At 47.1% G+C, this 24790-nt stretch overlaps 1 protein-coding gene and 1 long non-coding RNA gene across 2 annotated transcripts in view; one reads left to right on the top strand and one right to left on the bottom strand.

Annotated features, from left to right (window-relative positions):
* The window catches only part of LOC140417959 (uncharacterized), a 97997-nt gene that overhangs the window by 4182 nt on the left and 69025 nt on the right, over positions 1–24790 (top strand). The window contains exon 3 of the mRNA XM_072501390.1: positions 719–2037. Within this exon, the coding sequence (XP_072357491.1) occupies positions 766–2037 (1272 nt within the window). The 5' untranslated portion in view covers positions 719–765. The remainder of the gene's footprint in view (positions 1–718; positions 2038–24790) is intronic.
* On the bottom strand, positions 12966–22830 carry LOC140421992 (uncharacterized). The gene is made up of 2 exons (XR_011947206.1): positions 22521–22830; positions 12966–18072 (listed from the first exon to the last, which is right to left on the bottom strand). It is a non-coding gene; the product is annotated as an uncharacterized lncRNA (long non-coding RNA).

Below are 24790 nucleotides of genomic sequence, written 5' to 3' on the forward strand. Positions count from 1 at the left end.
TCTGCTGGCTATCCCCTTTTTTAGGGTTTATATTCTCTTCCAGCAGTTATTAAGTTGATATGACATTATCATAAAGTAACTTTATTTTACTTGTGATTGAACAAGGTACCTTTAATCTGAATTATTTCTAACATGACTATGTATTCATATTCAGCATGACTTCAGCTCATCGAACTCTGATTCCATTGTTTCCTTTGTGATGTTCAAAAGTACTTTGATCCCAGAGGGGTGTTACATCTAGTTTCTGTCATTTCTAAAGGTGCTTTTTGCCCCCAGCTCAGAACTCTGACTCCAATTTGGGGCTAACCTGTGTTCCCGTGGACACGTTGGGTCCAGCTTCCCATATTCACCTGGCGTCAGCAGAATTTCACACCTAAACATTTGTCACCCAATTCAACTGAAAATCCTAGCAATTCTTTTTTTGCTGCTTACTAAAATAATTAACTTCAAAGAAGGTGCGAAATATTGCTTTTTTCCATATAACTAAAAGTTCAATCTGCTGTGACTTAAAAGACATACATCAGTTTTGCAGCTTGAATAGTCACAAGCTGTTTTCTTAACGCCTGTTTGATAAAGGCTATCTGCATTTCAAAACTTTCTTTTGCAGCAGCTGTTAACCCTTCATGGAATTTTTCCCTACATTCTCTCATGTACCTTATCCAGGTATTGCCAGACTTCCATGTTTCAAATTACATATTTTCCCATTTTTCTTTTACAGGCTTCAACTGATCGTCAAACCTGGGGAGACACGAAGAGACCCAAAACATGGAGAAACGGTGGAAATGTAGGGACTGTGGGAAGGGATTTATGGCTCCATCTCAGCTGGACATTCATCGTCGCATTCACACTGGAGAGAGGCCATTTACCTGCTCTGTGTGTGGGAAGGGATTCACTGTGTTATGCACCCTGCAGAGACACCAGCGAGTTCACGCTGCGGAGAGGCCGTTCACCTGCTCTCATTGTGAGAAGGGATTCACTACTTCATCCGACCTGCAGAAACACCAGCGAGTCCACACTGGGGAGAAGCCGTTCACCTGCTCTCAGTGTGAGGAGGGATTCGCTCAGTTATCCGCCCTGCAGTCACACCGGCGAGTTCACACTGGAGAGAGGTCATTCACCTGCTCTCAGTGTGAGAAGGGATTCTGTAAGTTATCCTATCTGCAGAGACATCAGCGAGTTCACACTGGGGAGAGGCCGTTCACCTGCTCTCAGTGTGGGAAGGGATTCACTCGGTTATCCAGCCTGCAGATACATCAGCGAGTTCACACTGGGGAGAAGCCATTCACCTGCTCTCAGTGTAAGAAGGGATTCGCTGTGTTACCCCAACTCCAGAGACACCAGCGTGTTCACACTGTGGAGAGGCCATTCACCTGCTCTCAGTGTGAGAAGGGATTCACTGTGTTATCCAGCCTGCAGACACACCAGCAAATTCACACTGGGGTGAAGCCATTCATTTGCTCTCAGTGTGGGAAGGGATTCACTCAGTTTTCCAACCTGCGGATACATCAGCGACTTCACACTGGGGAGAAGCTGTTCACCTGCTCTCAGTGTGAGAAGGGATTCGCTACTTCATCGAACCTGCGGACACACCAGCAAGTTCACATTGAGGAGAGGCCGTTCACCTGCTCACAGTGTAAGAAGGGATTCAGTACTTTACTGAGCCTGCGGACACACCAGCGACTTCACACTGGGGATAGGCCATTCACCTGCTCTCAGTGTGAGAAGGGATTCACGACTTCATCTAATCTGCAGATACACCAGCGAGTTCACACCGGGGAGAAGCCGTTCACCTGCTCTCAGTGTGAGAAGGGATTCACTCAATCATCCGTCCTGCGGATACATCAGCGAGTTCACACTGGGGAGAAGCCATTCATTTGCTCTCAGTGTGAGAAGGGATTCACTACTTCATTGAACCTGCGGACACACCAGCGAATTCACACTGGGGAGAGGCACTTTACTTGCTCTCAGTGTGGGAAGGGATTCGCTCGGTTATCCCACCTGCAGACACACCAGCGAGTTCACACAGGGGGAAGGCGTTAACCTGCTCTTAGTGAGAGAAGGGATTCAGATATCCATACACCCTGTAGGAACACGAGCAAGCTCACACCTGGAAGAGGCAATTCACCTACTCTGAGCAGGGGAGACATTCAATGAACCGTCCCAACTACGGAGACACCAGCGAGTTAATTCTGGGGAGAGACCATTCATCTGCTGTCAATGTGGGGAGGGGTTTTGTGATTCATCACACCTGTTGTGATTCCAACAAGTTCACAATAAATTACAGATGTTGGCTCTGTTGTTATTGTTTCTGCTCTCACTGACATCCAGGACTGCATTTTGTTCATTCTGACATCTGGTGAATGGTGATGATTGGAGGGTTTCTTTCTGCTGGACTGGCCGGTCTAACACCTCTGCCTCCGGTGGGCTGACCATTTTTGAGCCTCATTGTGATGATCTGATTCCAAGTTTGACGAGGAGCACAGAATGAAAAGGTGTTTGCAGGTTGGAAGATATTTAGTTCCCAAAGCAGCCACGTTGCCATGAAGATGGGCTATGGTGGTTACAGGGTTCTTTTGTCTAATGTATCTGGGTGTTTCTCGCAGAAGGAAACTGTCATGGTCTGAGGGGCAAGTTGTCTGTGGTAGATTTGGAAATTACAGTAAACATATCACAAAGTGGCAACGCAGGTGGATAAGGTAGCTAAGAAGGCAGACGGCATGTTTGTCTTCATTGGTCGGGGCATTGAGTATAAAAATTGGCAAGTCATGCTGCAGCTGTACAGAACCTTAGTTAGGCCACACGTGGAATATTGCCGACAATTCTGGTCACCATATTACCAAAAGGATATGGAGGCTTTGGAGAGAGTACAGAGGAGGTTTACCAGGATGTTGCCTGGCCTGGAGGGTATTAGCTATGAGGAGAGGTTGGATAAACTCGGATTGTTTTCACTCCAGCGACGGAGCTTGAGGGACGACCTGATAAAAGTTTACAAAATTGAGTGGCATGGACAGAGTGGATAGTCAGAAGCTTTTACCCAGGTTGGAAAAGTCAATTACCAGGTGACAGGTTTAAGGTGCGAGGGGCAAAGTTTAGAGGAGATGTGCGAGGACATTTTTTTACACAGAGGGTGGTGAGTGCCTGGAACTCGCTGCCGGAGGAGGTGGTGGAAGCAGGTACGATAGTGACGTTTAAGAGGCACCTTGACGAATACATGAATAGGATGGGAATAGACGGATACAGACCCTGGAAGCACAGAAGGTTTTAGTTTAGACAGACATCATGATCCGAGTAGGCTTGGTGGGCCGAAGGGCCTGTTCCTGTGCTGTACTGTCCTTTGTTCTTTGTTGTTCTTTGTATGACGATAGACAATAGACAGGCAACCACTCGCATTTTATTTACATAAAATATAGATTCCTTTCAGAAGCAAAAATGAAGCTACTGTGGCTAACAAGAAAAGTTAAAGATTCCAGTAGATAAATGGAGGAGACTCATAAAGTGGCCAAAATAGTAGTGAGTCTGAGGATTGGGAACTTGTTTTAGAATTCAGCAAAGGAGGACCAAGAAACCGATAAAGAGAAAATAGAATATGAGAGCAAACTGGGGAGAACTGGAAAAGCTCCTATAGGAATGTGAAAAGGAAAAGATTAGCAAAGACCAATGTGGGTCCATTCCAGGCAGAGACAGGAGAGTTTATAATGGGGAATAAGGAAATGGCAGAGAAACTAAACAATGTGTGTCTGTCTTCACAGAGGAAGATACAGAAATCGTCCCAAAAACACGAGAGCACCAAGGGACCTGTGAGCACGAGGAACTGTATTAGTGAAAAAGTAGTATTGGAGTAAATAATGGGAGTGAAAGTTAATAAATCCCCAAAAGCTGATGCTCCACATCCCAGAGTGTTGAAAGAGGCGGCTGTAGAGATAGTGGATACATTGGTGATCATCTTTCACAATTCTATAGATTCTGGAATGGTTTCTGCAGATTGGAAGGTGGTAAATGTAACCCCACTATTTAAGGAGGGAGAGAAAACAGGGAACCACAGACCCATTAGCCTGACATCAGTCGGAGGGAAAATGCTACAATCTATTGTAAAGGATGTGATAACATACGAATTAGGAGCAGGAGTAGGCCACTCGGCCCCTCGAGCCTGCTCCACCATTCAATACGTTCCCGGCTGATCTGATTGACACATCAACTCCACAGGCCCCTCAGAAAATAGATCTGAGGAGATAGTAATAATATTCTTTATTATTATAATCTTTATTATTGTTACAAATAGGCTTACATTAACACGACAATGAAGTTACTGTGAAAATCCGCCAGTCGCCACACTCCGGCACCTTTTCGGGTACACAGAGGGAGAATTCAGAATGTCCAATTCACCTAACAAGCACATCTTTTGGGACTTGTGGGAGGAAACCGGAGCACCCGGAGGAAACCCACGCAGTTTTGGGGAGAACATGGAGACTCCGTACAGACAGTGACCCAAGCCGGGAATTGAACCTGGGTCCCTGGAGCTGTGAAGCAACAGTGCTAACCACCATGTGCCTCCATGTCACTGTGTCAGTTATGGGGAACAAGGAAGTGGCAGAGGTGTTAAACAGATTTTTTTGCATCAGTCTTTATGGTGGAAGATACTTTGACTATCCCATTAATACAAAAGAATACGGACCTCCGGTGACAGCTATGAGGGAGTAGGTCGCACATTTGGTGGCTCCCGTTTCGGTCGGATGTTTGGACCTTTTCTCCTGACTTTTTTGCGCTTTTGAGCGCGGAACTGGAAAGCAATAGTACTCAGGCACTGGACCCATACAGAATTGTATGGACTTAAGAAGCCGGAGGGACCGTAAACAGCAGAAGAAGTGGTCGAGTAAGGGCACAGTGGAGGCTGTGAGAGAGACTAGCATGGCTGGTGTTCAGAGCAAGGAGCCGACAGCCCAGCCCACAATGGAGCAGCTGCTGCAGACTATGCAGGAGGGCTTTTTGGCTCTGAAGCGTGACAACTTGGAGCCACTTCAGAAGTCGATTGATCGGATGGGAAAAAGGCTGGATGAACAGGCTGAGAAGCTCCAGCAGTTGGAGAAGTCAGTGGAGGAGCAGGCTGACTTTCAAACGGTGGCGGATGTGGAAATTCAGAGGCTGAGGGACCAGCAAAAAGTGCTTCTGGAAAGGCTGGAGGACCTGGACAACAGATCTCGCCGGCAGAACGTGAGAATCGTGGGCCTCCCGGAGGGGCTAGAAGCTGCCGCATATGTAGAGGGTATGTTTCAGAAGTTGCTGGGGAACGAGGTGTTCCCGCGCTTGACTTCGTTAAGAAGCAAGGGCTGGCCCTGAGCTGAGGGCGTTTGGACTCATGTTAGAGCTTTTAAGTATATGTGGTGTCTCTCCTGTTTTGGGATGTATCTTTTTTTTTGTTGTGGTTTTTTGCGTGGTTTACCTCAATGTTTCCTGTTTGGGCTCTTTGCTTAGTTGGAGTCTGGCTGGAGGGGAATTAAAGAAAACAGTTTAAAAGGGTTGGGTTAAAATGGATGCTTCAGGGGAACTTTGTGCAATTTTTTTTTCTGTGTCTGTATGAGAGTGCCTGTTATTTCTTATCTCTTTTTTTCTTGTTTAACTTGAATTGTGCTATTGCGGGGGTTGTTTATGACTTGTATAGAGCGTTTGCTTCAGTCGGGCTGATCTGGGGAAGTGATGTGGAGGGGTCGGGGTGACTGGGAACAATCGGTGGGAGACGGGCTGGAGCCTAGGCTGGGAGCCCCAGGCTAGCTGAGTGCAGCTGGTCAACGGGAGCCGAGGTGGGGGGTGTCCATATAGTTCGATTAGGGCAAAGGTTAGGTGATAGGATGGTGTTGCTGGGGGCGGGGGGGGGGGGGGGGGGGGGGGAGTTGTTCTGCTGGGGGGGATAAGAACTGGGCATGGTAACCGAGAGGAGGTCATGGGTGGAGCCGACCAGGAGGTGGGCCTGAGAAAGCGCGACACATGTCTGGGGAGCTGGCCAAGGAAAGGGGATGGCTGATTGGCAAAGGGGGGGGGGGGGGAATGCAGTGCCCCCCCAACCAGGCTGATCACCTGGAACGTTAGAGGGTTAAACGGGCCGGTGAAGAGGGCGCGTGTGTTTGCGCACCTGCGGGTTCTGAAGGCGGACATCATCTTGTTGCAGGAGACGCACCTGAAAGTGGCAGGTTAGGTTAAGGAAGGGCTGGGTCAGTCAGGTCTTTCATTCGGGGCTTGATTCTAAGACGAGGGGGGTTGCGATCCTGATTAATAAAAGGGTACAATTTGAGGCGGAGGGCACAGTTGTGGATGGGGGTGGCAGGTTCGTTATGGTGAGGGGTAAGCTCGAAGGGGTGAGAGTAGTCCTGGTCAGTGTGTATGCCCCTAATTGGGACGATGTGGATTTTATTAGGAGGATGCTCGGGATGATCCCCGACTTGGACTCGCGTAAGCTGATCATGGGTGGAGACTTTAATACAGGCCTGGACCCGAGCCTGGACCGGTCATGCTCAAGAACGGGCAGGTTACCAGCGATGGCAAAGGAACTGAGAGGGTTCATGGAGCAAATGGGGGGAGCAGATCTGTGGAGATTTAGCCGGCCGATGGCAAGGGAGTTCTCGTACTACTCCCATGTCCACAAGGTGTATTCTCGAATTGACTACTTTGTTGTGAGTAGGGACCTGCTGGCCGGAATGGTGGGGGCAGAATATTCGGCAATTGCCATATTGGACCATGCTCCGCACTGGGTAGACCTGCAGTTTTGTAAGGCCAGCTTTCAGCACCCACCATGGAGGCTGGAAGTTGGACTAATCGCGGACGAGGCGGTGTGCGAGGGGCTGAGGAAATGCATGCAGAATTACCTGCAGGTGAATGATACTGGAGAAGTCTCGGCAGCGGTGCTCTGGGAGGAACTGAAGGCAGTGGTGAGATGGGAGCTGGTTTCAATCCGGGCGTACAGGGACAGGACAGGTAGGGCAGAGACGGACCGACTGATTAAGGAAATTCTACAGACAGACAGGAGTTACGCGGAATCCCCAAGGCCACAGTTACTCAGGAAACGACAGAGGCTGCCGGCCGAATTTGGGGTGCTGACTACAGGCAAGGCTGTAGAGCAGCTTAGAAAGGTAAAAGGCACGATTTATAAGCATGGGGAGAAGGCCAGTAGAATGCTTGCGCAGCAGCTGAAGAAGAGGGAAGCGGCTAGGGAAATAGGGAGGGTAGTGGATGGGGAAGGTAATCTAGTGGGTGATCCAACAGGGCTGAACAAGGTTTTTAGGGACTTTTATAGGGAGCTGTACACTTTGGAACCGACCGGGGCCGGGGGGGGGGGGGGGGGGGGGATGAGGCGATTCTTGGATGGACTGACATTCCCAAGAGTGGGGAGGGTGTTGGTGGACGGACTGGGGGCCCTGGTCAGGATCAAAGAGGTGTTGGGGAGTCTGAAGGTAATGCAGTCGGGTAAAGCCCCGGGGCCGGACGGGTATCCGGTGGAGTTTTACAAACAATTTGCCAGGATAGTGGGGCCGGTGCTGGTCAGGGTCTTCAATGAGGCAAGAGACAGAGGGAGTTTACCCCCGACCATGTTGCAGGCCACCATCTCGCTCATTCTGAAACGGGATAAGGACCAGGAGGCCTGTGGGTCATTCAGGCCGATCTCGTTGATTAACGTAGATGCCAAGTTACTGGCCATGATTTTGGCGACCAGAGTTCAGGACTGTGTACCGGCTGTAATTGTGGAGGACCAAACCGGGTTTGTAAAGGGGAGGCAGCTGGTGGCCAACATAAGAAGGCTGTTCAACGTGATTATGATGCCCCCGGAGAGTAGGGAGGTAGAGATAGTGGTAGCCATGGATGCTGAAAAGACTTTTGACCGGGTCGAGTGGGATTATCTGTGGGAGGTACAAGGACGGTTCGGGGGGGGGGGGGCGGGGTGTTCATCGACTGGGTTAGGCTATTGTATCAGGCCCCGAAGGCGAGTGTAAGGACGAACAGGATGACATCGGACTACTTTAGACTGCACTGTGGGACAAGACAGGACTGCCCTCTCTCCCCACTGCTGTTTGTGCTGGCCATCGAGCTGCTGGCAATTGCGCTGAGCTTCTGGGGACTGGAAAGGGCTGGTCCGGGGGGAGTGGAACATTGAGTCTCGTTATACGCGGATGATCTGCTGTTATATGTATCGGACCCAATGGTGGGGATAGACGGTATTATGGCAACCCTGAGGGAATTTGGCCGATTCTCCAGATACAAACTGAACACGGCTAAGAGTGAGTTTTTTGTAATTCAGGCGAGGGGGCAGGAGAGTAGGCTGAAGGGGTTGCCGTTCAAGCTAGTGGGGGAGAGTTTTCGATATTTGGGGATTCAGGTGGCATGGGACTGCGGCAGGTTGCACAAACTCAACCTGTCCCGACTGGTGGAACGAGTGAGGGAGGAGGTCTGGAGGTGGGATGCGCTCCCGCTGTCATTGGCGGGGAGGGTGCAGACTGTTAAGATGACGATTCTCCTGCGGTTCTTGTTTGTTTTTCAGTGTCTCCCCATCTTTATCCCACGGTCCTTCTTTATCATCATAGAATTTACAGTGCAGAAGGAGGCCATTCGGCCCATCGAGTCTGCACCGGCTCTTGGAAAGAGCACCCTACCCAAGGTCAACACCTCCATCCTATCCCCATAACCCAGGAACCCTACCCAACACTAAGGCCAATTTTGGACACGAAGGGCAATTTATCATGACCAATCCACCTAACCTGTACATCTTTGGACTGTGGGAGGAAACCGGAGCACCCGGAGGAAACCCATGCACACACGGGGAGGATGTGCAGACTCCGCACAGACAGTGATCCAAGCCGGAATCGAACCTGGGACCCTGGAGCTGTGAAGCAATTGTGCTATCCACAATGCTACCGTGCTGCCCTAGAGGTTTAAGAGGCTGAATAAATTTATTCTGGGATTTGTATGGGCTGGGAAGTCCCCGCAGATGAAGAGGGCGATGCTTGAAAGGAACAGAGGAGAAGAGGGGCTGGCGTTGCCGAACTTCAGCAACTATTACTGGGCAGCCAACACAGTGATGATAAGGAAATGGATGGTGGGTGCGGGGTCGGTTTGGGAGTGGATGGAGGCTGCTTCGTGCAGGGGCACTAGCTTAGCAGCCCTGGTCACGATGCCTCTGCCACTTTCGCCGGCACGGTACTCCACCAGCCCGAAAGTGGTGGCGGCTCTTCGGATCTGGCGCCAGTGGAGGTGGCATGTAGGGGAGGTAAGAGTATCGGTGTGGACCCCAATCTGCGGCAACCACCAATTTGCCCTGGGGAACATGGATGGGGGGGGTATCGACTGTGGAGTAGGGCGGGGATTGTGAGGATGGGGGGTCTGTTCCTGGAAGGGAGATTTCCGAGCATGAGGGCGCTGGAGGAGAAGTTTGGGCTGACGAGAGGGAACGACTTTAGATACTTGCAGGTGAGGCATTTTGTATGCAGACTGGTGCCGTCTTTCCCACGCCTCCCGCTGAAAGGGTGGTAGGACAGGATAGTTTCATGGGGAGAGGGTAGAGTTTCGGACGTCTACAAGAAGCTAATGAGAGCTGAGGATGCGCAGACCGAGGACGTGAAGCTTAAGTGGGAGGGGGGGGGGGGGGGGCTGGAGGACGGTATTTGGGAAGAAGCCCTGAGCAGAGTAAACACGACCGCAACATGCGCCAGGCTCAGCCTGATCCAGTTTAAGGTCGTGCACCGGGCCCACATGACGGTGGCCCGGATGAGTAAATTCTTCAAGCTGGAGGACAAGTGTGCTAGATGAGCTGGAGGTCCGGCTAAACATGTACACATGTTTCTGGTCGTGCCTTAAACTCGGGGGTATTGGCAGGGATTCGCAGAGGTCATGTCCCGGGTGTTGAAAACTGGGGTGGTAATGAGCCCGGAGGTGGCAATCTTTGGGGTTTCGGAGGACCCGGGAATCCAGGAAGAAAGGGAGGCCGATGTACTGGCCTTTGCTTCCCTGGTAGCCCGGCGACGAATACTGTCAGCATGGAGGGACTCAAAGCCCCTGAGGGCTGAGGTATGGCTATCGGGCATGGCAAGCTTTCTTGGCCTACAGAAAGTCAAGTTCGCCTTAAGAGGTTCGCTACTAGGGTTCACCCTCAGGTGGCAGCCATTTATAAGCGTCAGCAGTGGGGGGGGGGGGGGAGGAGGGGGGCTAGGGTAGAGTAGGGGGATATGAGGCAGGTCCATGCGTGAACAGAGCCGAGGTTTGCACTATGTTTAAATTGTAATTTGTGTCTTGACTTTTTTTTTTTGTACTGTACAATGTCACTTTTTCTATATGCCTAAAATACCTCAATAAAATTGTTTGTTTAAAAAAAAAGAAAACAATTTGTTCACTTCAGGTGTAAAGATTTAGACTCCTGGGTGACATTTGGGGAGGGCAATGGGTGAGAGTGAAACTGAACCCGAGAGTCAGCACCTTCAAGGAAGGAGAATTGGGAGGAAAGCAGGAGGCGGATATTCGGATGAATCAGTATTAAAATCAACAAGGAGGAGGGAGTGTGTGGGGAAAAACATTTGAGAGGGAGAAGGATTTTACTGTTGTTGCTGCTGTTCAGGATCAAACCTTATTCATTCTGCCACTTGGAGTTCCATTCTGCTGAAGTTACAGCCCCCTGTAACTGGACTAGAGTTTAATATTCTGGATTATGTCAAAAAAACAGATTTGGATTGAACAACCTGTGTGATATCATTGATGTGGGATCACTTGGGCTGCAGATTTTCTGGGTGATCGGTGTCTCTTTCAGAATTGCTGTCTCTTTAAGAACTGCTGTCTCTTTAAGAACTGCTGCCTGTGATCTCGCCTCATTCATTCAGAAACACTCAGCTGAAATTATTTTACAAAAAAAGTTTGCTTTCAGCATTACACCCAAACAATCCTTAATATGAAATTGATCATTCAGTGGTTGAAATGTTCCACTGGTTGAAATGACATAGAATGGACATCAAAGAATCAGGCCAATCGGCCCACCTGGTCTGTGATGGTTTTGATGCTCCGCACATACCTCCTCCCAGTCCTCTTCACCTTCACTGTCAGTCAGAACTCAGTGGGTAACACTCCTACCTCTTGAGTTCCAAAGTTCTGGGCTCATCTTCCCATTCAGGACTGTAGAACAAAACTCGGCTGATACTGCAGTGCAGCACTGCGGTAGTGCTGCTCTGTTGGAGGTACCATCTTTCAGATGAGATGTCAGTGAGTCCCAGTTTAACTGCTTGGTTAGAACGGGTTAGGGGGATAGGGTGGAAGGGTGGGGATAAGTAGGGTGCTCTTTCCGAGGGCTGGTGCAGGCTTGATGGGTCGAATGGCCTCCTTCTGCACTGTAAATTCTATGTCTACAAAAAGATGCAGGCAGGTTAAGTGTGTGGGGGAAAAATGCAGATGGAATATGATGTGAGAGAATATGAGCATGTTCACTTTGGCAAGAGGAATAGAGAAACAGTATCCTATTTAAATGGAGCGAGATTGCAATACTAAGTGGTACAGAGAAATCTGGGTGTCCTGGTACAGGAATCACAAAACGTTGGTTTGCTAGTAGAAGGGGAATGGAAGTTGTGCAGGGTCTTGGTGAGGCCACATCTAAAATATTGTGCACTGCTTCTTCACCTTGTTTGAAAACAAAGATATAATTGTGTTAGCAACAGTTCAATCTGCTAACACATCAGTGAGTTCACACCGGGGAGAGGCCCTTGACCAGCTCCCTATGAGTGGGGGCAGGGATTCACCTGGTCATCCAATCTGCTGACATACCAACGAGTTCTCACTGGGGAGAGACAATTCTCCAGCTCACTGTGTGGGTAGAGATTCAGTCGGTTATCTGAACTGAAACCTGAACAAGCTCACCAGTGATTACAGTGTTCGAATTCTATTGTTATTGCTGCTGTTTCTCACTCCCATGACTGGATCATGTTCAATCTGACAGCTAGTAGAAGTGGGATGGTTCCTTCCTGCTGGACTGGTTGATCTCATAAGTTTGCTTCCAGCCCACTTATTCTCTTTGAGAATTGTTGCGAAAATCTAATTTCATATTTAATGTGGATCACAGAATGAAAGGTTGCTTTGAAGGTAAATCATATTCACTTTGCTTTTGTGTTTGGAACGTTCTGTGAACATATCACATTGCCATGAAGGTGGGCTGCAGGGTTTGGGAGGTTCTTTTGTTGAATTTATCTTGGCATTTCTCACAGAAGGCAATTGAAGATTTGGTCTACTGTATTTTCAAGTTTCCTTGGACTTCGTGAGGGGAAAAAAGCTGGAAGATTTACCTAGCTTGGAGCTAGATGAAGAAACCTACAGTGACCGGCACAGTTGGTTTCTCTGGTAGTGGAAGCAATCAGCTTCAACAGTGAGCTTGAAATGAGGAGTGAAGAAGATCTGGGTGCTGGTTGGAAAAAAATATCTGTCTGCCCAAAGTCAGAACCAGAAGGCAGTGAGGCTCAATCTTGTGCTGAGTAATCCAGAGTCATCAAGCATTGGAGGCTCAATTTACCAAAAGCTAATGGAAAGATGTGGACGAATCCTTGGGCCTGAGAATAGTTGCTGAAATATTGAGAAGAAAATTATGTGCATTCCAGAGGGCTGTGGCATACCTTTGGGTTAATCCCTGAAAAAGTAAACAAACCTTCAAGATCTCACAATGTGTAAAGAATCTCTTCAGTAGAACGACGATACAGTTCGGACTTTACAACTTAGGTAATTACAAAATGTAGTGTTACATTATGTGCTTTTTTAAAAAAAAAATCACATTAAAATTTGATTTTGTTTAAAGACATTAAGCCTTGTGGTTTAGCTCTTTCAGTTAACTACTGGGTGTTTTGATTTCTCTTGAAATATTTACTGGTTAAAGACATTCGATAGATACAAGTTGTGACTCTCTGATTAGGATTAGGCTTTGAGGAAACTGATTAGTTAGAAGTCACATATTGTAAAAATGGCTGTTTTTAAAAAATATTTTTATTGGCATTTTCAATTTATACACAGTAACACTTTACGTTCAATATTTACAGCACGTGTGGTTCATATATACATATTGTTGGTAAAAATGATGGTTAACAATGACAGGAGGAAATAACAGAGTGATGTTGGATGTTGCCAATTGCTGTTTCTGACTCTCAGTCCCAAAAACCATAACCTCAATGCTAACTGATAACCCCAAATCACCCGAACCTATAAAAGCACTAACCTTAACCTTAATAACACTAATCCTAACCTCTAATAATCCAAATCATAACACCGAATACTCTTAATCTAATCATAACAACCACAATGGTTAGCACTGTTACTTCACAGCTCCAGGGTCCCAGGTTCGATTCCGTTTTGGGTCACTGCCTGTGTGGAGTCTGCACGTTCTCCCTGTATCTGCATGGGTTTCCTCCGGGTGCTTTGGTTTCCTCCCATAATGCCTGAAAGATGTGCTTGTCAGGTAATTTGGACATTCTCAATTCTTCCTCAGTGTACCCGAACAGGCGCCGGAATGTGGCGACTAGGGGCTTTTCACAGTAACTTCATTGCAGTGTTAATGTAAGCCTACTTGTGACAATAGTGAAGATTATTATTAATTAAAATTAACTAACATCCTCAATAACCTTAACCGCGAATGCCCACTATCTCCACCGTAAATATCCATTCACTTTAATCACTCATCATCTGAAGTATCCACTGATCATAAAACTTCTTAAAACAAACACTGATTATCTACTAACCCTAACTCTTTATAACTAAACCCTAACCCCGAATCGCCTATAACCATACAAGCATAAACTAATCCTAACCATAACCTAACATTAACTCCTGATAACCCAAACCCTAAAACCGAATCTTTACTTTGCCAAATATGACCCTAACCTGAAACACAACCTTAAACCAACAGCAACCCTAACCCTGGATATACACTGACCTCTGATAACCCTAACTGAGGATCCCAGACCGGCCTCTGAATCACAAGTTGCAGTGACACCGCAGTCATGTGACATTATTGATGATGCAGCCAGAGTGATACCCCATCCCCCACCCCTCATCTCGGCCCCGACACAGACTCCCTCAATGTGACAGATTGGGGGGTTTCTGAACTGCAGTGGATTATGGGTAATGTCATCGCCATTATTCACCATCACCAATCTCACACAACCGTTCGAAATACAGAGATAGACTCGGAGGAGGCAGTACATCCGACTCATCAACCCTGCCCCACAACACCTCCACATCTGGACTGTAGGAAAAGTACATGTGAGTAGTCACTGGATTTAATCGTGATGTCCCCCTTAGCAAAACAGTTTGTTAACTTCAGGTGTAAAGATTTAAGCACCTGGGTGACATATCTGTGAGGGCAACAGGTGAGAATGAAACTGAACCCGATAGTCAGCACCTTCAGGGGAGGAGAATTGGGTGAAAAACAGGAGGAGGATAGTGGGATGAGTTAATGTTACAGTCAATAGGGAGGAGGGAGTCTCAGGAAGACAGAGATTTATAGTTTGAGATGAAGAATTTTCTGTGATAAATAAAATTGTCAGCTCTGAATTTCCATCCTGCAATCACAGTGATGAGTTGATGATGTCAATCCAATCACACCCATTAAAGTCTCTCTCGGGTCAGTCTTCAGCCTTCTCTTTCCCAGAGGAAATATCACCAACCTATTCCAGCTATCATGTAATTTCAGTCCTGCTATCATCCTTGTGAAGCTTTCTTGCACCTCCTTGAGGCCCTCTGTCAGTTTAGAAGGAGGGGCATATTTTAAAGGGGCGGCACGCTTAATGTCTCACTCTAAAGATGGTCCCTCTGACAGGACGACACTCCCTCAGTACTGACACCGGGAGAGTTGACTGTGGGGGCTCGAGTCTCTGGAGAGGAGATTCAACTCCCCCCACCTCCTGACTCAGAGGCGAGAGTGCGACCCACTGTACAGAATCAGCTGGTGTACTTACTTCACTGAATCACAGAATCTTCACAGTGCAGGAAGAGGCCATTCGGCCCATCGAGTCTGCTCTGGCTCTCTGGCAGAGAATTCTACCCAGTCCCACTCCCCTGTCTTATCCCCGTAACCTTCCACATTCTTTCTTTTCAGATATCAATCCAATTCTCTTTTGAAATACCTCAATCGAATCTGCCTCCACCACCCTCTCAGGAAGTTCATTCTAGTCTCCAACCACCCTGTGGGTGAATAAAAATTCCCTCTCCGCACTTTTAATCTTTTGCCAATTATTTTGGATCTGTGCCCTCTTGTTCCGGATTCTCTCTTCAGTGGGAATAGATTCTCACTATTTACCCTGTCCAAACCCCTCAGGATGTTGAACACCTCTAACAAGTCTCAGCCTTCATTTCTCGAAGGAAAACAGACCCAATCTCTCCAATCTATCCTCATAGCTACATCTTTATCCCTGGAATCATTCTGGTGAATCTCCTCTGTACTCGCACATCTTCACATCCTTCCTCATTCACAGTGACCAGAATTGGATACAGTGCTCCAGATGTGCCCTAACTTATACAAATTCAACATGACCTTGTGCTCACTGCCCCAATTCATTTTTAAAAATTTGTTTATGGGACGTGGGCTTCTCAGGCTGGACCAGCATTTATTGCCCATCCCCAATTGCCCTTGAGGGGGCAGTTAAGAGTGAACCACATTGCTGTGGGTCTGAAGTCACATGTAGTCCAGACCAGGTAAGGCAGCAGATTTCCTTCCCTGAAGGAGATCAGTGAACCAGATGGGTTTTTACGTCAATCGGCAATGGTTTCATGGTCATCATGAGACTTTTAATTCCAGATATTTTATTGAGTTTAAATCCAGCACCCGCTGTAGTGGGATTCGAACCCGGGTCCCCAGATCATCACCCTAGGTCTCTGGATTACTCGTCCAGTGACAATACCACTGCGTCACCGCCTCTCCCATTAATAAAGTCTAAGACACTGTTCCTGTCACTCAGCCAATTCCTTATCCAAGTGCTGACTTTCCTTGTTATTCCATGAATTAGATTTTTTCTCACAAGTCGGTTGTGTGATACTATGTCAAATGTCTTTTGAAAATCGTATGCACTACATCAACAGTGCTGCCCTTATCAACCTTCTCTGTTACCTCCTCAAAACACCACAACAAGTTAATTAATCATAATTTTCTCCCAATGAATCCAGTCTGGTTTTCCTTAATTATTCTGCACTTGTCTAAGTGACTATTGATTCAGCCCCAAACTATAGTTTCCAGAAGTTTCCCTACCACTGAAGTCAGACCGATTGGTCTGTAGTTGCCGTCTTAATCCTCACATCCATTTTTGAACAAGGTGTAACATTCATAATTCTCCAGTCCTCTGACACCAGCCCTGTGTCTAAGGAAGACTGGAAAATTATCACTCGTGTTTGTGCAATTTCCACTCATTTCCCTCAGTATCTCTGGATGCATCCGGAGCTGGAGCCTCATCTACTGTCAGTAAAGATGGTGTTTCTACCACAGAATCACAGAATAATACAGAGCAGAAGAGGCCCTTCAGCCCATCGTGTCGGCACCAACACATGGAAAACACCTGACCTGCTGACGTAATCCCATTTGCCAGCACTTCCTGTTTTTACTTTAGATCTATCTGTAGTAGGGGTAAAACCACCATTTGCCATCCAGGATAAAATACATGTCCTTCACCAGCTTTTGTGGATCATTTCAGTGAAATGTGCTCTCCCAGGCTCAAAGAGCATCAGCCCACTGGAAGCAAAGTCGTGAGACCGGCCAGTCCAGCAGAAAGAAACCCTCCAGCCCTCCCACTTCACTAAGTGTCAGAATGAACATGGTTCAATCTTGGATGTGATTCACAGCAGCAATAACAGCAGAATCCAATCCCTGTAATCACTTGTGAACTTGTTGGTGTGTCAGCAGGTTTGATAACTGAGTAAATCCCTTCCCACACTGAAAGCAGCCAAATGACTTCTCTCCAGGGTGATGTCGCTGGTGTCTCTTCAGCTTGGATACCTGAATGAATCCCATCCCACACTGAGAGCAGGTGAATGGCTTCTCCCTAGTGTGATTTCGCTGGTGTGACTTCAGGCTGGATAACTCAGTGAATCCCTTGCCACACTGGGAGCAGGTGAACGATCTCTGCCCAGTGTGAACTCGCTGGTGTCTTCGCAGGCTGGATAACTGAGTGAATCCCTTCCCACACTGAGAGCAGATGAATGGTCTCTCCCCAGTGTGAACTCGCTGGTGTTTCTGCAAGTGGGATAATTGAGTGAATCCCTTCCCACACGGAGAGCAGGTGAAATGAAATGAAATGAAAATCACTTATTGTCACAAGTAGACTTTCAAATGAAGTTACTATGAAAAGCCCCTAGTCGCCACATTCCGGCACCTGTTCGGGGAGGCTGTTACGGGAATTGAACCGTGCTGCTGGCCTGCGTTGGTCTGCTTTCAATGCCAGCGATTTAGCCCTGTGCTAAACAGCCCCTGAACAGCCTCTCCCTTGTGTGAACTCACTGGTGTCTTCGCAGGGTGGATAACTGAACAAATCCCATCCCACACTTGAGAGCAAGTGAACAGCCTCTCCCCTGCGTGAACTTGTTAGTGTCTCTGCAGGCTGGATAATTGAGTGAATCCCTTCCCACACTGAGAGCAGGTGAACGGCCTCTCCCCAGTGTGACTGCGTCGATGAATTTCCAGCTTAGATGGGGCTGTATATCCCTTCCCACAGTCCCCACATTTCCACGGTTTCTCCATGTTTGAGGTCTCTTTGTGTTTTTCCAGCTCTGACGATCTGAAGCTTCGTCCACACACAGAACATGTGTACGGTCTCTCCCCACTGTGAATGGTGTGATGTTTTTTCAGGCTGTGTAACTGGTTTAAGCTCTTTCCACAGTCAGTGCTCTGGAACACTCTCACTCGGGTGTGTGTGTCTCAGTGCTTTTCCAGTCACACTGACGTTTAAAATCTTTTAAAATAGACAGATCGGGCAAACATTTCTCCTTCGAGATTCAAAGGCCGATGAAATTCATGCCCCGATGAATCAAGTGACTCAGTCAGATTGAGACGCGATGTTTGTGATTTCTGTCTGTAATTCCTCCTCTCCTAATATCCTGTAGAAACAATTTATAAAAGAAATCACTGTCAGTACAGGATAGAAATTCAAAATAGACAATTCCAGTTACTATGGAACATTCTTTCCTCTTTCATTCCGAAAAGCTGTAAATCTCCGTCCCACACACTCTCCCTCCATTCTCACTCTGCTGTATCTAATATTCACCCTCCCAATTCTCCTGAAGGTGCTGATTCAGGCTGATTGACAGATCCATGCTCACTGCTCGCTGTCCTGGACACAGAGACCATAACAAATCGGAGCTGCAGTCGGCCATTCAGCCCATCGAGCCTGCTCAACCATTCAATGAGCTCATTGGCCAATCCACCTTAGCACCATTTTCCCAAACTATACCCCATATCCCTTGATATCTTCAATATCTGGAAACATATCAATCTCGGTCCTGAAAATACTTGATGACTGAGGCATGGTAGCACAGTAGGTAGCATTGTTGCTTTACAGCACCAGGGACCCGGGTTCGAATCGTGGCTTGGTTCACTGTCCTTGCGGAGTCTGCACCTTCTCCCCGTGTCTGCGTGGGTTTCCTCCAGGTGCTCCGGTTTCCTCCCACAAGTCCCAAAAGACGTACTTGTGAGTTGAATTGGATATTCTGAATTCTCCCGAGTGTACCCGAACAGGCGTCAGAGAGGGCCTGGAGACACTTTTTCAACATGGCGGCCTGACCCTCAGGCGATCTCTCGACTCCGCGCTCTCCGGGACTCTTTCTGAGGTGGTGAAAATAATGACTGCCAACATTTTCCGTGTCACTGACCAGAGATTGAGTGTGCTGACTCAATATCTGTGAGCTCATGAGGCCGAGCTGCAAAATGCCACGAAGAGTAGTCAACTGGTAGAGTTTACAAGGGGGAGCCAGTGAATGTGGTATATTTGGACTTTAAGAAAGCGTTCGACAAAGTCTCGCGTAAGAGATTATCTTGCAAGATTAAAGCACATTGATGGAAGTGTTTTGAGAATGATAGAAAACTGGTTGACAGAAAGGAAACAAAGAGTATGCATTAACAGGATCTTTTCAAATTGGCAGGCATTAACTAGTGGAGTGCCACAGGGATCGGTGCTGGAACCCCAGCTACTCACAATATACACTAATGATGTGGTTGAGGGAATAAAATGTAACATCTTAAAGTTTGCCGATGATACCAAGATGGGTGGGAGGGTGAACTGTGACGAGGATGCAGAGATCCTTCAGCATGATCTGGACAGGTTGGGTAAATCAATGGCACTATAATTTGGATATATGTGAGGTTATTCAATTTGGAAGCAAAAACAAGAAGGCAGATTACTACCTGAATGGCTGTAAATTGGGAGAGGGAAGTGTGCAGTGGGACCTGGGTGTCATTGTGCACCAGCCGCTGAAGGTAAGCATGCAGGTGCAGCAGGCGGTAAAGAAGGATAATGGTAAGTTGGCTTCATTGCGAGAGGTTTCGAGTACAGGAGCAGGGATGTATTGTTGCAATGATTCAGGGCCTTGGTGAGGCCACACCTGGAATAAAAAAACAGATAAAAATCAGCTTCTTCCCCGCTGTCACCAGACTCCTGAATAACTCTCTTATGGATGAAACTGATCTCTTCACACGCCTTCTCCACTGAGTAGTACTGCGCTCCGAATGCTTCACCCGATGCCTGTGTCTATGTATTTACATTGTGTATTTATCTATGTCCTATGTTTTGTTTTTCATGGATGGAACGATTTGTATGGACTGTACACAGAACAATACTTGTCACTGTACCTCGGTGCACGTAACAATAAAACAAATCAATCAAATCATCAATCAATCCTCTCGGGATAGGTTCTGGGGAGGTAGTAACCTGTAGGTTGGAGGGTTTGAGTGAGAGTTTGAGTGTTGTGGATCATTGATGTTTGAGCCCTCATTGGGTCTGAGGGTGAGGCTGAGGGGGGAGATAGGCACCCTGCTCCAAGTGGGATTATATAGTGACTTCCTGAATGCCCTCCTTGTTGAAGCAGGGTCTCCCGTGGGGAGGCAGTGTTTTGACGCCAATGAGGCTACGCAGCTTTGCCCTGAGTATCCTTTTTGTGACGGTGCACAGTGCAATGTTCTTTCATTGGGCTGATGTTGAATCTTGATATTGTCGTGTGAATAAAGAACATTAGACTTTGTTTCATAAACACAGTTATTTATTACTAACGCTACACTAACGAATTACTAAAATGTGTAAGATTAATACAATTGGAAATAATGGTCTAACACTAACTTACACTAAGATACTACAGAGCTACTCGAATATGCGACTGCTGCAAACTCCTTACCAACACCTTCTCCTGGAACACATGGTGTGTCGGGGTCATGTGTCTGCATACTCATACCACCTGATGGTCGGATGCTGGAACTACAACAGTTATACATATATTACTATTTACGTACAGATGATAATATTGATGACAATCTACTTATCACATATGGTGCAGGTTCTTGTCTGGCATCCTTTGGCCAATCCTGGTGTTCCTCTCTTTTGGAGTTACTTTTCCTTGAGGAGATAGCGTGCTGATGTAGGCCCCGATTTGGTACATTGTATCTCGGGGGTTTCCTTTGCTGTGAGCAGGGATGGAGGATCGCACCCCTCCCGAGATGCCGAGTTGTTGGGTGCCTTGACGAATTTTCCTCTCCTTGTGGGTGGAATCTCCTTGGTGGAGGACGGTGTGAATCTTCTTGTGTGCGCTGCCCTCGGATGTGGTGAGAGAGGAGTGAGGTTGGGTGTCCTGCACAGTGTGACTATCCTTGCTTGCCTGACTCCTGTGTACAAGGATGTACAGGGCCGGGCCAGGTCTTGTACTGTGGTCACTTTCCTGTTGCCACATTTTGCTTGGGAGGTTCCTTCTTGGCCGGGGTGTCCTGAGAGGCTGAGTGAGGTTTCGAATGAGGCTTGTGGTGAGGGGTGTACATCAGGGGACCGTGTGCTCAGGGCTGTATCTTGGTCCCTGTTATCCTGAGATCCTCTGCTTTTGGTAGTACTTTTAAAAAATCCTGTTATTGTTAGTCTCTTGGAAGCTGCATCATTAGAATTTGAACCAATTGTATGAATATTTGCTGGTTTCTGTGTAATTGTGTTGAATGATGATTGTTCTGTGCTGTATCTTTTAGGACGAGTGTCCTTCTTGATATTTTTCTGAAATTTATGTCTCTGCTATTTTGGGGTTAAAGAAACGTTGACTGGTTCCTGCAAAGGTATAGATAGGTCTTGTACCTGAGAAGGGGACATAAGGATGTGTTATTAATGCCTCTGGTGTGACTGGAGATGGGGGAGATGTGTTCTGACACCTGCCTGAACCTGGCACCGTGATCTTATCCTGGATTTTGGTGGTCGATGCGAGCTTCGTCTTCTCCCTTGTTCTCCAGGATATCCATTGGTACACACGGATGCACCAAGCTTAATGATTATACTGATCCATCTGTATTGTCATCCTCCTGTCCTCTCCTGTATTTCTGTATTGCTGAGAGATTTCTGCTGTGCTGCACCAATCCTGAGCTTTTGTTGGATATTTGTTAAAATGGAAAAAAATCAATAAAAATATAAATTAAAAAACCTGCAAATGGCTGAAACATTGGAACGTATTCCTCCCAGACTGACTCACTCTCCGTGTCTTCCCCCATCATGGAAGTCTCACTGCTGGAAAGACGGATCTCCCGCAACAGTAAACCTCCCGCTGAAGGAACATTCCATTAGACTTTGGATTTTGGATATTTGGAAAACCTGTATTTTATTGTGGTCATTCCTGGAACCCTCTTCCTTTTTCCTTAAAGGACCTGGAACAATGTGTGGCAAAGAGACCGATCTCCCTGCTAAATGTTGGCTAAGATCTTTGCCTTGAGAATAGAGGATTGGGTCCCGTGGGTGACAGGGGAGGACCAGACGGGGTTTGTGAAGGGGAGGCATCTGGCGGCCAACATCAGGAGGCTACTCAATGTGATCATGATACCTCCAGAGGGACGAGAGGTAGAGTTGGTGGTCGCAATGGATGTAGAGAAGGCCTTTGATCGAGTGGAGTGGGACTATTTGTGGGAGGTCCTCGGGCAGTTTGGATTTGGGCAGGTTTTGTGGAATGGGTCTGGTTGTTATACCAGGCACTGGTGGCATTTATACGAACGAACCGGGTGAGTTCAGATTATTTCAGGCTGCACTGGGGGACGAGGCAGGGGTGCCCACTCTCCTGCTGCTGTTTGCCTGGCAAAAGAACCGTTGGCGATGGACTGAGAGCGTCAGGGGTTAGTGGACATTATGAAAGAGACCATTCTTTTAGCCAGACAAATAAATGTGTCAAGCTGACGGAGCAAAGGGTGTCAATGTGTTAGAGAGAGAGAGAGAGACCTGGGCCAAGCTTTCCAGAGTCTGCACCCTCTCTGGATTCGCTTCCTTTCCCTTCAGAATGAGAAAAGAAATGGAAAGGGGGAGAAAAGAAAGTGTTTTACTCACAGATGTTAGAGACAGGAGGACGTTTGGGTCTGTGTGAAGCTCAATCTCCATTCACAGAAAGGTCGCGCTGACTGGATGGAGGACAAGAGTCCTTCCGGTCTTAACTCTTCCCAATGGTCAATACCTCAGCAGGAATATCAGGGGTGAGCTTTCCCTTGCACATGCGCAGTCATGTGCCGGGGGGGAGAGGGGAAATTACCGAGTGGCTTCTAGCTCTGGCCGGAGCTTTCAGCGGTTGCCTGGAAACCTTGTCTCGAGGAGGGGGAAGAATGAGTGGGGCGGAGCTGCTGTGTCCGCGCGCCGGGCATGCGCACTGGAACCCTGAGGCGTCACCGCGGATTCCTTTGCGTGCACCGGAAGGTTGCTGACCAATGGGAAGAGTTGATGGACCGGAAGGACTCTCTTCCTCCATCCAATCAGCTCCCTCGTCTGAATGCGGAAGCTGGACAATGAGGAAACCTGGGGCTTCATCCAGACTGAAAACTTCCTCCTGTCTCCAACATCTGTGAGTAAAGCACCTTCTTTTCTCCCCCTTTCCATTTCTTTTCTCATTCTGACCTTCAATTGGTGACTTGCAGCAAATGAAGGGACAGGAAGTGAATCCAGGGAGGGTGCAGACTCTGGAAAGGCCCAGGCCTCTGTCGTGAAGACACTGACATCCTTTGCTCCCTCAGCTTGACACATTTGTTTGTTCACAATTAAAGGACTGGCTTTTCCAGGAGATGGCTGACATTTAGGAAGACAGTAAATTAATGTCGGACAGGCACATGTCTCGTGTTATATGGTACAGATTAGATATAGTTATTTATGGTTCTGTAGTACATTAAAGTACATTTATTGTTATTTCTAGCCTTGTAATATGGTACTGTCGCTATGTTATATATTACCAGTCATCTCTTCCCTCAGAGGGTTATTAGTCTCTGGATTTCTCTTCCACAGGGACTTGTGGGGTGTGAGAGTCAATGAATATATTGACGGATGAGTTGGACAGATTTTTAATAAATTGTTTTAAAATAATTTTTTTAACAATGAATGCAACAGAGTCACACAAAAAATGGTGGCAAATGGGCACACAGTGGAACAAGATATAGTGCCAACATAAATACAAGCTACACATTTGAGGGACCAGAACCTCGAGATGAAACCAAGGGCAATGTGTCCAAGTTTGCAGACGACACAAAGATAAGTGGTAAAGCAAAAAGTGCAGAGGATACTGGAAGTCTGCAGAGGGATTTGGATAGGCTAGGTGAATGGGCTAGGGTCTGGCAGATGGAATACAATGTTGACAAATGTGAGGTTATCCATTTTGGTAGGAATAACAGCAAAAGGGATTATTATTTAAATGATAAAATATTAAAACATGCTGCTGTGCAGAGAGACCTGGGTGTGCTAGTGCATGAGTCGCAAAACGTTGGTTTACAGGTGCAACAGGTGATTAAGAAGGCAAATGGAATTTTGTCCTTCATTGCTAGAGGGATGGAGTTTAAGACAAGTGAGGTTATGCTGCAATTGTATAAGGTGTTAGTGAGGCCACACCTGGGGTATTGTGTTCAGTTTTGGTCTCCTTACTTGAGAAAGGACGTACTGGCACTGGAGGGTGTGCAGAGGAGATTCACTAGGTTAATCCCAGAGCTGAAGGGGTTGGATTATGAGGATAGATTGAGTAGACTGGGACTGTACTCATTGGAATTTAGAAGGACGAGGGGGGATCTTATAGAAACATATAAAATTATGAAGGGAATAGATAGGATAGATGCGGACAGGTTGTTTCCACTGGCGGGTGAAAGCAGAACTAGGGGGGCATAGCCTCAAAATAAGGGGAAGTAGATTTAGGACTGAGTTTAGAGGGAACTTCTTCACCCAAAGGGTTGTGAATCTATGGAATTCCTTGCCCAGTGAAGCAGTAGAGGGTCCTTCATTAAATGTTTTTAAGATAAAGATAGATCGTTTTTTGAAGAATAAAGGGATTAAGGGTTATGGTGTTCGGGCCGGAAAGTGGAGCTGAGTCCACAGAAGATCAGCCATGATCTCATTGAATGGTGGAGCAGGCTCGAGGGCCAGATGGCCTACTCCTGCTTCTAGTTCTTATGTTCTTAAATGCCAGTTTAATTGAACAACCAGTTAACAGGTTAAAATAGTGAGTGGGGAAAGAGAGTAAGATTATATAAAAACGGAGGATAACAATTCAGTTTGTAAACGCAAAAATATTACAAACAGACTAACAGCATAATCAAATTAAAATGAATAACACAACATAGATGACATAGACC

Source organism: Scyliorhinus torazame, chromosome 5, assembly GCF_047496885.1.
Source record: "Scyliorhinus torazame isolate Kashiwa2021f chromosome 5, sScyTor2.1, whole genome shotgun sequence".
Lineage (NCBI taxonomy): Eukaryota > Metazoa > Chordata > Chondrichthyes > Carcharhiniformes > Scyliorhinidae > Scyliorhinus > Scyliorhinus torazame.